Source organism: Ailuropoda melanoleuca, chromosome 8, assembly GCF_002007445.2.
Source record: "Ailuropoda melanoleuca isolate Jingjing chromosome 8, ASM200744v2, whole genome shotgun sequence".
NCBI classification, from domain to species: Eukaryota; Metazoa; Chordata; class Mammalia; order Carnivora; family Ursidae; genus Ailuropoda; species Ailuropoda melanoleuca.
The window spans coordinates 72511090-72525575 of NC_048225.1; the positions used below are offsets into that span (position 1 = coordinate 72511090).

Consider the following 14486-nt stretch of genomic DNA (forward strand, 5'->3'; position numbering starts at 1 on the left):
AAAACACAAACAAGGGAAACATTAGTATATTTAGCAAACTTTAAAATGTATGGAAACCTCTAAAATTCAGTACTAAATATTAGATATTGAATGACCTTTAAAAGGAAAAACCCTGGTAAACTCAAATATTAAGTGAACAAAAGACAGGGAAACAGGCACCTAAGGTTAAAAAAAAGGGCAGCATTTAAAAACTCAATAAAAGCCACAGCATGTACTAGGAACAGTTAACAGAGAACATGTAAGTCAAATAAATAATTTCAGATAGTGAATTCAGTAAGTGTTATAAGAACTTATAGGAAGGGTGGGAGAAGATTGACTCCCCAGAATAAGCTGAGACTTAAGAAAAATGCTGAAATTAAGAAAACTTAGAGGGACTTTAAGCCTTTATTAGAAGCAAGGAAATTATTAAAAGAGGAATAACAACAAAGTTTCTGCCTCCTTCACTATGGAGAATTGAAAAGTATAACAAATACTGCTAGGAAAGAATTGAACTCCAAGCTAAGAAGATAGAGATAAAGCACCCAGTCACTTTACATAATTGAAGTAGCCAGCCCCAGATAACCTATATATACAGATACCGAAGGAATGTACAAACATAATGTTGAGAACGAGAGAGGAGTTGGAAAACTGGAGATGGTCACATTCTTTTCTGAATTTCAAAAGATGAGGCTACAGAAAACACAGACTGGTAAATATAATGTATCAGTCAGTATAAGCTAGGTTTGCTTCATTAACAAATACTCCAAAGTGACAATGGCTTGAAATAACAAAGGATTATTTCCTGTTCCTTTCTTACTTGTGCTATATGTCTATTGTAGGTTGTCTGAGGCTTTGCTCTATTATTGCCTTCACTTTGGGATCCAGGCTGGGACATTCTGACTAGCAAGACAAGGATTTGATGGGGTAGACTCATTCTCTAAGTGTCTTCCCAGAAGTGACATATTTCTCTTCTACTCACATGGCATTGACCAAAGAATATTATGTGAACACAATTTCAAGTAAGTATGAAAGTGCAATTCTACCATGTGTGCAATGGGAGACAGAGCTGGAATATTTGTGATAATTCAAATATTTGCTGATATGTGAGCACTTAGATCACCAAGAGGTGATTAAAAGGAGCCATAATAGATTCAGAGCCAAGAGCAAAGTTATTTCCTTTTCTGAAGAGTTATTAAACTTGTATTTTTTTATTTTTTAAAAGATTTTAAAATTTATTTACTTGACAGAGATAGAGACAGCCAGCGAGAGAGGGAACATAAGCAGGGGGAGTGGGAGAGGAAGAAGCAGACTCCCAGCAGAGGAGGGAGCCCAATGTGGGGCTTGATCCCAGCACCCTGGGTTCACGCTCTGAGCCAAAAGCAGACACTTAACGACTGAGCCACCCAGGTGCCCCTGAAGAGTTATTAAACTTTTAAATCAAGAGAATGCTGTAAAGTATATCTTGACTTTAACAAGGCATTTAGCCAAATTTCTCACATCCTTACTGGTAAGATACAAAATTATAGCTGAGGAAAACATAGTTAACAGTCCTACCTAAAGGATATTGATTCATGTTCTATTGTTCACTCAGAGGGAAGCCTCCACGGGCATCCTAGAGGACTTAACGATGTAATTGGAGAGAGAGCCAATGTATTGAATGACAGAATCAGGATCTTAAAATAGCTTTTTTTTTTTTTTAAGAGATTTTATTTATTTATTTATTCAACAGAGAGAGAGAAAGAGAGAGAGCACAAGCAAGGGGACCGGCAGCAGAGGGAGAGGGAAGCAGGCTCCCCACTCAGTAGGGAGCCCAATGCAGGGCTCGATCCCAGGACCCTGGGATCATGACCTGAGCCAAGGGCAGACCCTTAACCGACTGAACCACCAGACGCCCCAGGATCTTAAAATATCTTCATTGACTGAAATAATAATAAAATTTCAGAAGAACAAAGGCAAAGTGCTATATGCAGAATTTTAACGAAATCAAATGCATAAGCATATGGTGTGAAAAACTAGATTTACTGCAAATTCCTTGCTATCTTTAAAAAAATTTTATTACAACATAACGTGTAGGAAAATGAACAATTCGTAAGTGTATAGCTTTATGAATTATTTTAAATTGACCAATGCACATAATTCCTACAGATATCAAGAAAGAGAATGTTACCAGCACTACAGAAGGTCCTCTCCTGTCATGGCCCAGGCACACCCCTACACTTCTTCCCAAATGTAACCCCTTCTCCTTATTTCTAACACCATAGGTTACCTTTACCAGTTTTCAACTTTACATAAATGGAATCATACCATATATATTCTTTCATTTTTCTCAAATGTTTGTGATATTCACCCATGTTGTATGTATATCAAGAACATTCCTTCTTGGTGCTGTCTAGTGTTCAGCAGCTGATTATACCACAAGTCTTTATCCATTGAAGTATTGACCTGTTGGTTGTTTCCAGTTTTAGGCTATTAGAAACAATGCTGCTAAGAACATTCTTGTACATGTGTTTTGGTAAACGTGTGTGCATTTTGCTTGGGCATCTACTATGGAGTTGGTGGGTCACAGGAGACACATACATTGGACTTGAGTAGATCCTGCCAGTCTTCCAAACTGGTTATACCAATGTATACTCTACAAGCAAGATATCAGACTTCTGAAGCTCTGTATCCCGGCAATACTTGCTATTGTCAGTCTTTCAAAATTTTAGCCATCTTGATAGGTGAGTGGTGGTATGCGTGGCTTTGTGTTTCCCTGGTGTTACTAATGAAATTAAGCACCTTTTCATATGCTTATTGGCCATTTGATATGTTGCAATCTTAAGGTCCACGAGTAGTGTTCACATCTGATCCAGAGCATTGGGTTTAGTTCTGCCCCCTTTATTTGAAGGTCACTAACAACGGAACATGAGTGATGGGAGAGATTGGAAATGTCAGGAGATGATGACATTCGGGTGAAATGCTAGTTATCGTCAAATATTTGGAAATGTGAAAGTTGTGCAGAAACAAGGAGACACAGGTCCCTGTTGTGCAAAGTCTAATGCAGGCCCCCGCTTTTCACATACTAATTCCTCTACTTTCTCCCGCAGGTAGGGGTTGAGTATGGCTAAGCGAGAATAAAGTTCACGAGAGGGTCGAGGAGTCAAGGCAGGCTGGCGATTTTTCCTCAGTAGAGGGGGGTCAGTTTATCCAAGAACGGGTGATCTTAGTAGTATGGTTTCTGCAGGCTTGAATGTTCTGAAGAGGCTTGCACAGATGTGCTAAGAACTGAGGTAGGATTGAAGAGAACCGAGCAGGGCTGAAACTCTATTTCCTCTCCTGTGGCTGCTCACTGACTTCTCCACCGTTTTTTCTTTGGCTACCATTTGTGAGACTACCAGAATTAGCACAATATATAGGACAGCCAGTTAAATTTAAATTTTAAATGAACAATGAATAATTTTTAAATGTAAATATATCCCAAATATTGCATTTTATCTAGCAACTCTGCTTCCACCCTGTCAATTCTGGCAAGTACCATACCCTCCTCAAATGCACAGTGTAGGCCATCTTGCTTTAGTTTGAACACTGTGTGAAAAGTGGGTTAGATTTATTTTTTGTTGCTCCAAAAGGAGGAACTAGGATCAATGGCTGGCAATCTTAACAATGTAAACTCCCCAACTGGGCAGTTTAGGAAGCACTGGATTTCCTTGTGAAGGGCACAGCTGTCTTGCCTGCAAGGTCATAGTGATTCTCACATTTAATGGAAAGATGATTGCTAAGATTTCATTGTTTTAAATAAGGTGATCTGAGGACTTGGACAGTTTTTTTTTTAAGTTTATGACTACTAGGCAAGGAAAGTAGATGCACTTGGCCACTAAGCTGACAAATTTATGAGGGAAACTAGAGTAAGAAAATGATTTGTCCATGAGCTGAATAGGCACAGACATCTAAAATGAATACCTGAGAAAGTTCGTCTTATGAACACGCATTAAATGACAACAGAAAATTTCTATTTTAGAAGAGTAGATTAATATTTACTTTGTGGCACATACATTTCAAGTTATTGAGACCTCTTCATGTGAAGCATTTTACATAGGTTGCCTCAGAACAGCACTGTAAGACAGGCCCCACGACCACTTTCTAGACACAGAAACTGAGGTTCAAAGAAATTCATTTGCCTTATGCCACCCAGCTGGAAAGCCCAGGTCAGTGGGATCTGAACATCCACGTTCTTTCCACCACACCTTGCTACATCCCATTGGTACATGTTTTATGACACCTTGGGGATATTTATGAGCTAGGGAAAAGATGCATTTAATTTAAGAGTACTTCCAATGCATGTTGATAGCACTGTCATCAATTATTTGACCAACTCAATCACAGTCAAGAAGACTGCGTGAACAGAGCAGGCACTGAGGGTGATGAAAGCGCCGAGGAATGAGGATATCTGAAAGACTGAAAGAGCAAGTAGGTGGATGAGACCCCAAAGATACACTAAGAAAGAGTTTCCTGAAAGAAGGAAGGAGTATATAGTTTCATTCTACTTAAAACTTGGCAGTATCCAAAAATGAAAATGAAATTAAACATCAATTATATCCATTAGTTTCTCTAAATATCTCTTCTAGAAAGTTTGATTTCAGCTTTCATTCAGTTTTTACCACTATGTAAAATCAGGTTTTACAAAAGCCCAAAGAGGAGATACTCTGAACTTAAAGGGAGAATGTTGTCAGGAAAGCTAGCCAGACCACTCTAACCAAGGTGACTTTCCTCTGAGTTACAAGGACACTTGGTGTCTATAAATGTATGTGTCTTATTTTCTATTAAATATCGTTACTTATCTACTGATCTGCTTAAATCTTCCTGTGAATTGTAAACTCTGTTTTAAAGACCATATTTTACATGTCTTTGTTTCCTCCAGAGCATCTTCCTACCACCTCCTCACACGGTAGGCATTTGTATTTGAGGACCAATACAAAGCAGGCTATCATGTGAGAAGTTGCAGGACAGAGATAAATAAAGATGGCAAGCCAGAAAAACAGGGCATCCAGGATACCTAAGGTGAGGCAACAGTTAAGACTTCATGTTTCTAACCTCACTTTTAAAAGGTTGACACAGAGAGATTTACATCTATCATCTATCTAGGATACCTAGCCCAAGGATTTCCCACTTTCCTCTAAGCTCCAATACCTGCCTTTTTTTTTTTTTTTAATTTTATTTATTTATTCGACAGAGATAGAGACAGCCAGAGAGAGAGGGAACACAAGCAGGGGAGTGGGAGAGGAAGAGGCAGGCATGTCATTGCAGAAGAGCCTGATGTGGGGCTCGATCCCATAATGCCGGGATCACGCCCTGAGCCGAAGGCAGATGCTTAACCGCTGTGCCACCCAGGCGCCCCCAATACCTGCCTTCTTCCCGGAGGACTGATCTCACCTTTACCTTTGTAACCATTCTTCCTACTGAGACTCCACATACCTCCTTTTTCTCCAAGGCTGAGGGAAACCAGAGCCTAGATCAGGTATCAGATCTTTCAGGAGGGCAGAAAACAGAAAAGGGGCCTGGGTGACATTATTCTGAAGACAGCAGAAGCGCCATGTCCGTGTATGGCCCATAAAATGACAGTTTTGTCTAAAAGCCGTTTTCCAGGCCACACCCTCATCAGCAGCTCATTGTTTCATGCTCACCGATCATCCTTCTGATTGGCTGGCACTGCCCTCCCCTCCCCCACCTGTCCCAGTGGCCCATTGCTCCTACAGGGACTGGTTGTTTCAGGTTCTCCATCCCGACATGTGGGGGAAGGGTCAGGGAGACTGATACGACCTCAAAGTAGTTTTCCTAACTCTTTCTCTGGCCTCATAGAGGGTAGCTGAAATTAAGCAATAGTTAGTAGGTGATTATCATAAAGCCATGTATCTCCTGAATAAGCAAACACCCAATTTTGATTAATAATGATTAGGGTTGGGGCGCCTGGGTGGCACAGCGGTTAAGCGTTTGCCTTCGGCTCAGGGCGTGATCCCGGCGTTATGGGATCGAGCCCCACATCAGGCTCCTCTGCTATGAGCCTGCTTCTTCCTCTCCCACTCCCCCTGCTTGTGTTCCCTCTCTCGCTGGCTGTCTCTATCTCTGTCAAATAAATAAATAAAATCTTTAAAAAAAAAAAAATGATTAGGGCTTTTACCAGGACTATGAAATTTATCAGTTATGCATTCAGAACTTTAGGGATTTTTGTGAGATAAATTTTTGTTTGAAGAATTACATACCCATCTTTTTTGATTGGTCAAGTGAGCATTTCTAATCAAATTCACCCCAAAGATAATTTGCAATCCAATGTGGCATGGATTTGGGTTTCTCAATCCAGTGTGACACTGGCAAAATGTGTTTTAAGAGGGTTGCATATTTTCTAACAGCTTAAATCATGTTTTGATTTTCTAGCTGTTCTTATGTATGTCACAACTACAATTAACATTTAGTGACACATATGTAAAACTTGAATTTAAAAAAGCTGAACTGAAAAAGCAAGTAATCATTCTCAAGGAAAGTCCAGCCCTATAATTAAATTTACTGTGTGTTTCAAAATGTTATAAAACACAGTTGTCTTAAGGGAGGAAGAGAGATTCATTTAATTATATTTTGTCAAGAAAATTTTCTAATGTTAGTTGTGGAAACCAGTCTTAATATAATTAGAATCATACCTCATACAATTAAACAGACCCCTTAAGGAGAAAGCCCATCTTAATACCAGTGTTTTCTACTTCTGTCTCATTATATAAACATGCTCTACTAGAAACTATTTTGCTTTATGGAGAGGAACCTGGGCTTTGAGGTCAACCCTTGTTAAGATTCAACCTTTCACCATCATTTGAGCAACTTAAAAAAAAGACAACCTGTTTACTACCCGGGACCAGCTCTACTAGGATTTTTAGAAGGAAACTCAGTACTCCAAACAGGAGCTCAAATCAAATAGACTGTTGATTATTTCTAGAGTAATCTATGCCCAGTCTCTCTTCATAACAAGGACAAAGGTCACAATGTTGACAGAAAGCTGACTTATGTCCAGGGTACTCTACCAGACACTTTTAATCTGCCCAAAATCACCGATTACAAATCACAGAGCTGGGATTCAAATTTAGGACTCCAGAGCCTTCTCTGCCACATTATATCAATTATGGAATGTAATTCAAAAATTTAGAGATCCTTTGTTACTCTGTGGCTGTAAAAGAGCTGCTAGCCATTCCATTACCCACTTCTCACTCTCTTTAGCTCTATTTCCTTTTACTTCCAGCGACTTCACCCACCTTCACGCACAACAGATTATTTGACCTTTCAACCGTCTCTGGTAGACTAGAGCAGAAGGAAGCTAAGGAAGGGTCTGTAGGAGCAAGTACGATTTATTATGGGCAAATGGTAGAAAAAAAATGTTACTCATATCCATAGATAAGTTCCTCAAGTCATATACAAAGAAACAGTTATTAAAAGTTTGCTTTATTTTTCTGTTGAATCAAGTATTAGCCCCCAGTTTACAGTTTGATTTTTTTAATGCCTTCCAAACAGTAGCACAGTTAATATCACCTTATCAATAGCCAAATAATAAATCAAATTAGTCCCAGTGATTATATCCATATCTAGACTGTTCCGGTGGTCAGGAACTCTTATTTGTTTGCTTTAGCTTTTAGTTCTTGGTTATATCTATAAGGGAAACAGAAAGAAAAATAATTATGAATCACAATAGATAAATGTGTAAGAAGAAGGGAAATGGGTATATTCCAGGTCTTTTTTCTCACTAGTCAAGAGGCTGTATCGTTGTAACTACAATCTTCTCAGGGGCACGCAGGTAAAACAGGCAGAAGGGAAAGTGACTTAAGGATTTTATTTGCATCTGGCTTCCAACTGCCAAAGAGTTTTAACAACTTAACTGACATATTGATTCTCATACAAAAGTATTATTTTGGTGAATATTTTCATTCTTGAATTATATAAGAGTATAACAAACATGTGAACATATATATAAAATTTAGCAAAATGTGGTCATCCAGAACTTTTTATTTTATATTCCCAGAACATCTTTCCTAAGAATAAAATAAATTGGGACTGGGATCCTGTCTAATCACTAAAAATAAAATATACTTTTGTGATACAGGCAGGTTACTGGGTTATTAGCAGGTTGTAAACACTGGGTTAGCAGGAGAGTAAACCTAAGGCCTATTTTTTCAATTCTCATTAATCTAAAGTAGAATTAACCACAAAGCCATAGAGTCTTTCCCGTCTACAATACCCTGAGCTTCATTTACTATTCTTCCCAGATTACAATAATATAAGAACAAAAAGTAACTTAGTCCATGGAGTCTACCATACCTCCCAGATTTCTCAAAAGGTTCTGATTTCAAATACCCAACAGTGTTTTTCTAAATGCTCCAAAATCCAACATTTAAATCTCCCAATCTGCTATTGTGACTGAAAGGTGCCAAAAATCCTTTTGTCAAACTGTATCTAAGTTTTTGTTCTAAAAATAGTTCTGAATGTGGAACTTAGTGTTTTCTTAGCTCTACTACTGAGTTAATATAAGGTTAAAATGAAATGGTGGATGAGAAAAATACTTGTGAATAAAATCACTATACAAATTGAAGTTTATAGTGACATAAGTAAGCTCTAAAAATGCTGGTCAGACATCTGACATACTGTAGAACGAGTGAGTTATCTATTCATCCATCCAATCTGTGCTAGATGATTATGAAAGGATTAAATTATAAACCTAGGGATAGTAAAGATGAATAAAATGAGGAAATACTATACTCTGCAGAACAGAACGCCTTCTGAAAGGAAGGTAAATTATCACTGAGTATTTTCTGTTTCTTTACTGAGTTCATTTATTTTTTTTTAGTCAAAGAACACTGTTTTGTAATTGAGAAAGATTCTGTGGTTCAAACAAAGCCAGAGCCTTCATCCAAGATGAGCTCACTCCAGATTGTTAACTGGTCACTGACAAATAACGTTAACTACTGAGTACAGGCAAAAATTGGAAACACTGTGGGTTCAGTTCCAGACCACCATGATAAAAGCAAGTATCACGATAAAGCAAGCAAATGAGTATTTTGGTTTCCTGGTGCATATAAACGTTATGTTTATACTATACTACCGTCTATTAAGTGTGTAATAGCAATATGTCTAGAAAAAGAGTACATACCTTAATTTAAAAATATTGCTAAAAATTGCTAACCATCATCTATGCTTTCAGTGAGTTGTAATCTTTTTGCTGGTGGAGGGTCTTGCTCAATGTTGATGGCTGCTGACTGATCGGGGCGATGGTTGCTGAAGGTTGGGGTGGCAGTGGCAGTTTCTTAAAACAGGACAATAAGGAGCTGCCACATCAACTGACTCTTTCACAAATGATTTCTCTGTAGCACACGATGCCATCTGATAACATTTTATTTCACAGCAGAACTTCTTTCAAAACTGGAATCAATCCTCTCAAACCGTGCTGCTGCTCTATCAACTAAGTTTAGTAATATTCTGAATTCTTTATTGTCATTTCAAAAGTCTTCTCAGCATCTTCACCAGGAGTAGATTCCATCTCAAGGGACACTTTCTTTGCTCATCCGTAAGAATCAACTGCTCCTCCGTTTAATTTTGATCCTGAGATTGCGGCAAGTCAGTCCCATCTTCCGGTTCCACTTCTCATGCTCGTTCTCTGGCTATTTCCACCACATCTGCAGTTACTTCCTCCACTGAGGTCTTGAATCCCTCAACGTCATCCTCCAAGAGGGTTGAAATCGACTCCTTCCAAACTCCTGTTAATGTTGATACTTTGACCTCTTCCCAAGAATCACAAATGTTCCTAATGGCATTTAAAATGGGGAATCCATTCCAGAAGGTTTTCGATTTACTTTGACCAGATCCATCAGAGGAATCACAATCTATAGCAAGTATGGCCTTACAAAATGTATTTCTTAAATAAGAAGACTTGAAAACTGAAACAACGCCTTGATCCATGGGCTGCAGAACGGATGTTGTTAGCAGGCATGAAAACAACACTAATCTTGGCGCACATCTTCATCAGAGCTCTTGGGTACAAGGTACACCAACAACGAGCAGAAATATTTTGAAAAGAACCTTTTTTCCCCACACAGTGGGTCTCAACAGTGGGTTTAAACTATTCAGTAAACCATGTGGTAAATAGATGTGCTATCATCCAGGCTTTGTTGTTCCATTTATAGAGCACAGGGAGAGTAGATTTAGGATTATTCTTAAGGTCTTTAGGATTTTCAGAATGGTAAATGAGCCCTGGCTTCAACTTAAAGTGAGCAGCCACATTAGCCCCTAGCAAGAGAGTCAGCCTTAGAGCCAGGTATTGACTTCTCCTCTCCAACTATGAAAGTCCCGGATGGCATCTTCTTCCAATATAAGGCTGTTTCACCAACACTGAAGATCTGTTGTTTACTATAGCTACCTTCATTAATTAACTTGCTGGATCTTCTAATTTGCTGCAGTTTCTACATCAGCACTTGCTGCTTCACTCTGCACTTGCATGTTATGGAGACAGTTTTCCTTGAACCACATGAACCAACCTCTGCTGGCTTCAGACTTTTCTTGTGCAGCTTCTTCAGCTCTCTGACCCTTCATAGAATTGAAGAGAGTGAGGGCCTTGCTCTGGATTGGGCGTAGGCTTAAAGGAACATTGCGGCTGTTTGATCTTCTATCCAGATCACTAAAACTTTCTCCATATCAGTAATAGGCCATTTCACTTTATCAATCGTGTGTTCACTGGAGTAGCACTTTTAAGTTCCTTCAAGAATTTTCCTTTGCAATCACAACTTAGCTAAATGTTGAGCACAAGAGGCCACCTTTTGACCTATCTTGTTGGCTTTCAACATGCCTTCCTAACTAAACTTAATTATTTTTAGCTTTTGCTTTAAAGTGAGAGATTGAGACTCTTTCCTTTCACTTGAACACTTAGAAGCCCACTGCAGGCTTATTAATTGGCCTATTTTTAATATTGCTGCATCTCAGGGAATAGGGAGATCTGAGGAGAGGGAGAGAGATGGGGGAATGGCCGGTCGGTGGTGTAGTCAGAACACACACATTCATTAGTTAAGGTTATAGTCTTCTGTGGGTGTGGTTTGTGGCGCTCCCCACCCCCCAACAATGACAGTAGTAACATCAAAGATCACTCATCACAGATCACCATAACAAAGATAATAATGACAATTTTTGAAATATGGTGAGAACTACCAAAATGTGACACAGACATGAAAGGAGCAAATGCTGTTGGAAAAATGGTATCGATAGACTTGCTCGATGTAGGGTTGCCACAAACCCTCAATTTGTAAAAATGTGCAAAATCTGTGAAGCACAATGAAGTGAAGTGAAATAAAATAAGGGATGCCTGCACACAGTTTCAAAAACTTCCAAATGCTCACGGAACGCTTTCTGACAAAACCAGTAGCCTCCCTCTAAATATCATTTCCAATACTGCATAACCATACACATTTAGGCCCCACTTTATGATATATAACTGAAACCAAGTGGAGAAAATTACTTAATATTTCATAATTGTGTATGTTGTCTTAAAACAGATTCTGCGGACAGGCTATATATCTAGATAATACACAGACAGATTTAAAACCTAGGTAACAAACATACTGCTTAACCCTTTTAACTTAAACCCCCAGACTTTTCTAGAAATTTCTGCTTTAGGCATATCCCATCTTAGCATTATACATGAATCTTAAAAAAAAAAAAAAGCACTGCCATCTGGGTGGCTTCTGAGGCAGATTTTTCTTTTTACATCTTTGACAGGCTTACCTCCAAATACGAAAGAGCTGAGAAGCTCCTGCTGCCCCCACAAAGAAATTAACAGCAAACAGACTCCAGTTTTTTGGGATAATTACAAGTGAGTATCTTGACCAAATAAACCCTGTTGAAACAAAAATTTTTTTTTTTTTAAAAGCACAGGTACTGCTGCAATATCTTTTGAGCATTCAATATTAGAGTAGAATAATAATAAATAGGACCATGACAACATAATGTAGGATAAAGGAAAAGGAAATGCTATACTTTGAGTCTTTAAATAAAGTCGCTGTAATTCAGTGTTACACAAAAAACAAAACCCACGCAGATTCCTATTCACAGTAACCCTCTTCTGCCTTCTCTATCTATAATCTGATAATTTCCCAGAGACAACACTGTTAATTCCTTTGTGTGTGAGTGTGTGTGTGTTTGAGTGTACGTATGTGCTTCAAATATTAAACTGTTATATAAATTGATGGAAAACAAAATAAGAAATATTGAATGTCCTAAATGGAACACAGGAAGTATTCATTTAATTTACCTGTGGCCATCAAAACAGCAGACTGAGCTGTGCTGAGCTTCTCTGCAGGTCTGGCCATGTCAGCCAATCCAGCACACACCAACCCCTGGAAATATATGTTAACACACAGAAAGAGAGAAGGTATCATGAGTGCGCAGTAATGATTCTTAATTATAAACAAAGCATAAAATTATTTCAGAGATTCCACAGGACAGTTGCTGTAATTTTAGTACCCACGCAGTAAGGAAATGTATACATATCATCATAAAAAACTACAATGAATGTAGGAATGCTTTTTGAATTCATGTTTTGTTAACCACACCAAACAGCCTCATATACCTGAAAATCAGTAGTGTGTGTGTAGGTACCCTAACAAATAGTACTTCTTTCACATATGAAATTATATGTTCTTTACACATGTTGGAAACCACTGGTGCGGAGGATGCCTAAAAGCTACTTAAGGTAATTTGTATAGATCCTCCTTTCATGTTTTTGTCAACGTATTCTTTTTTAAAAGTGTAGTGGCGCAGTCGGTTAAGCATCTGACTCTTGGTTTCGGCTCAGGTTGTGATCTCATGCTAGTGGGATTGAGCCCTGTGTCAGACTCTGTGCTCAGAGTGAACTCTGCTTGAGTTTCTCTCTCCTTCTCCCTCTGAACCCGCCCCCCGCCCCCGTGTTCTCATACGTGCACACTCTCTCTCTGGAATAGATAAATAAATCTTGAAAAAAAAGTGGAAGTGTCAGAAAAACTCTGATATAACTTTAGTTTTTTAGGCTGCATAATTTTTCTTTAATGTCAAAGTATACAACATGGTCATTTCTTCTCTGCTGTGTTTTTAACACTGTTATATAATCATCCTACTAATACCCCTACCAGTAGCATCACTCAGAAAGCTTAGTAATGAGTCTTCCTTCACTAGAGTATTAGTTATGCTGTTCTACTGCAGACAAGAATATGTAATAAAATGATTTTTATTGATGAAAATTCAGATATACACAAAATAAGAGACTAGTACAAAGAACCCCTATATACCTACCACCCAGAATTAATAATTATTGAAATTTTGCCACATCTGCTTCACCTCCCCTCTTCCCTTTCTCCTTTTTCCTTTAAGTATTTTAAACCAAATCTTAAATGTCATCAGAGAATATGTTTTTAAGAAATTATTTTTAGGTCTCACTGGGTTTCTAAAAGATACTTTTTTTTTTTTTTAAAGAGTTTATTTATTTATTTGACAGAGAGAGAAACAGCCAGCAAGAGAGGGAACATGAGCAGGGGGAGTGGGAGAGGAAGAAGCAGGCTCCCAGCGGAGGAGCCTGATGTGGGGCTCGATCCCAAACTCCGGGATCATGCCCTGGGACGAAGGCAGACGCTTAACGACTGAGCCACCCAGATGCCCCATCTAAAAGATACTTTTACATGGAAAATACAGATCAGCGAAGGCTTTTGCTCCTAAGTAGAACATAGATATATTTGTGAATTTATACACAAATTTAAACTGACTACAAAGGGTTTTGAATTAATAAATTCAGCAGTACAAGAAAATGATTCTGATTTAAAAAGGGGCAAATGGTTATGCAGAGGAGAATAACCAGAGGTAAATCACGGCTAACACTATTTTGCCTCTTGTTAACTTTCACCCACAGTCCTGTGATTTTTTTCTCCCAAATGCTTCCTGAATATCCTTCCTATATTCTTTTAGGTCCCAACGTGCATTTTCTCCATTTCATATTTGTTCTACTTCTGCAGGGCAGAACACTGCCATTGGGAAGGGGAAGAAAGGGATTGATTGCGACTATTAATCCACTGGGCCTTCTTGGATAGATCTATGAACACTATGGGCTACATTCTAACATTTTTTTGGGAAGAAGTCAGTGGTCATGATTTTGTTCACGGTCACAGAATACACTGTATTTTTCTGGGACATGTTAGTAACTGTTCTCTCCCACGAGCTCTCTTTCTCGTGTTTCTAAAAAATCCCTTTCTACTTCTACATCACTCTAACCTTATGTAAATTATCTTAGAAAATCTCACCAGGGGCGCCTGGGTGGCACAGCGGTTAAGCTTAAGCGCCTGCCTTGGGCTCAGGGCGTGATCCCGGCGTTGTGGGATTGAGCCCCACATCAGGCTCCTCCGCTATGAGCCTGCTTCTTCCTCTCCCACTCGCCCTGCTTGTGTTCCCTCTCTCGCTGGCTGTCTCTATCTCTGTCAAATAAATAAATAAAA

The 14486-nt window shown here is 38.7% G+C and overlaps 2 protein-coding genes across 4 annotated transcripts in view; both read right to left on the minus strand.

Annotated features, from left to right (window-relative positions):
* The window catches only part of ADCY10 (adenylate cyclase 10), a 78768-nt gene extending 72871 nt beyond the window's left edge, over positions 1-5897 (minus strand). For all 3 annotated transcript variants that reach the window (XM_034666684.1, XM_034666685.1, XM_034666683.1), the window contains exon 1: positions 5431-5897. The gene's annotated coding sequence lies outside the window, so the exon portion shown is untranslated. The remainder of the gene's footprint in view (positions 1-5430) is intronic.
* Positions 5898-7419: 1522 nt separating this feature from the next.
* The window catches only part of MPC2 (mitochondrial pyruvate carrier 2), a 24494-nt gene continuing 17427 nt past the window's right edge, over positions 7420-14486 (minus strand). The window contains exons 3-5 of the mRNA XM_002928107.4: positions 12281-12365; positions 11755-11866; positions 7420-7641 (exon numbers count right to left, since the gene is read on the minus strand). Coding sequence (XP_002928153.1) covers positions 7605-7641; positions 11755-11866; positions 12281-12365 — 234 coding nt within the window. The 3' untranslated portion in view covers positions 7420-7604. The remainder of the gene's footprint in view (positions 7642-11754; positions 11867-12280; positions 12366-14486) is intronic.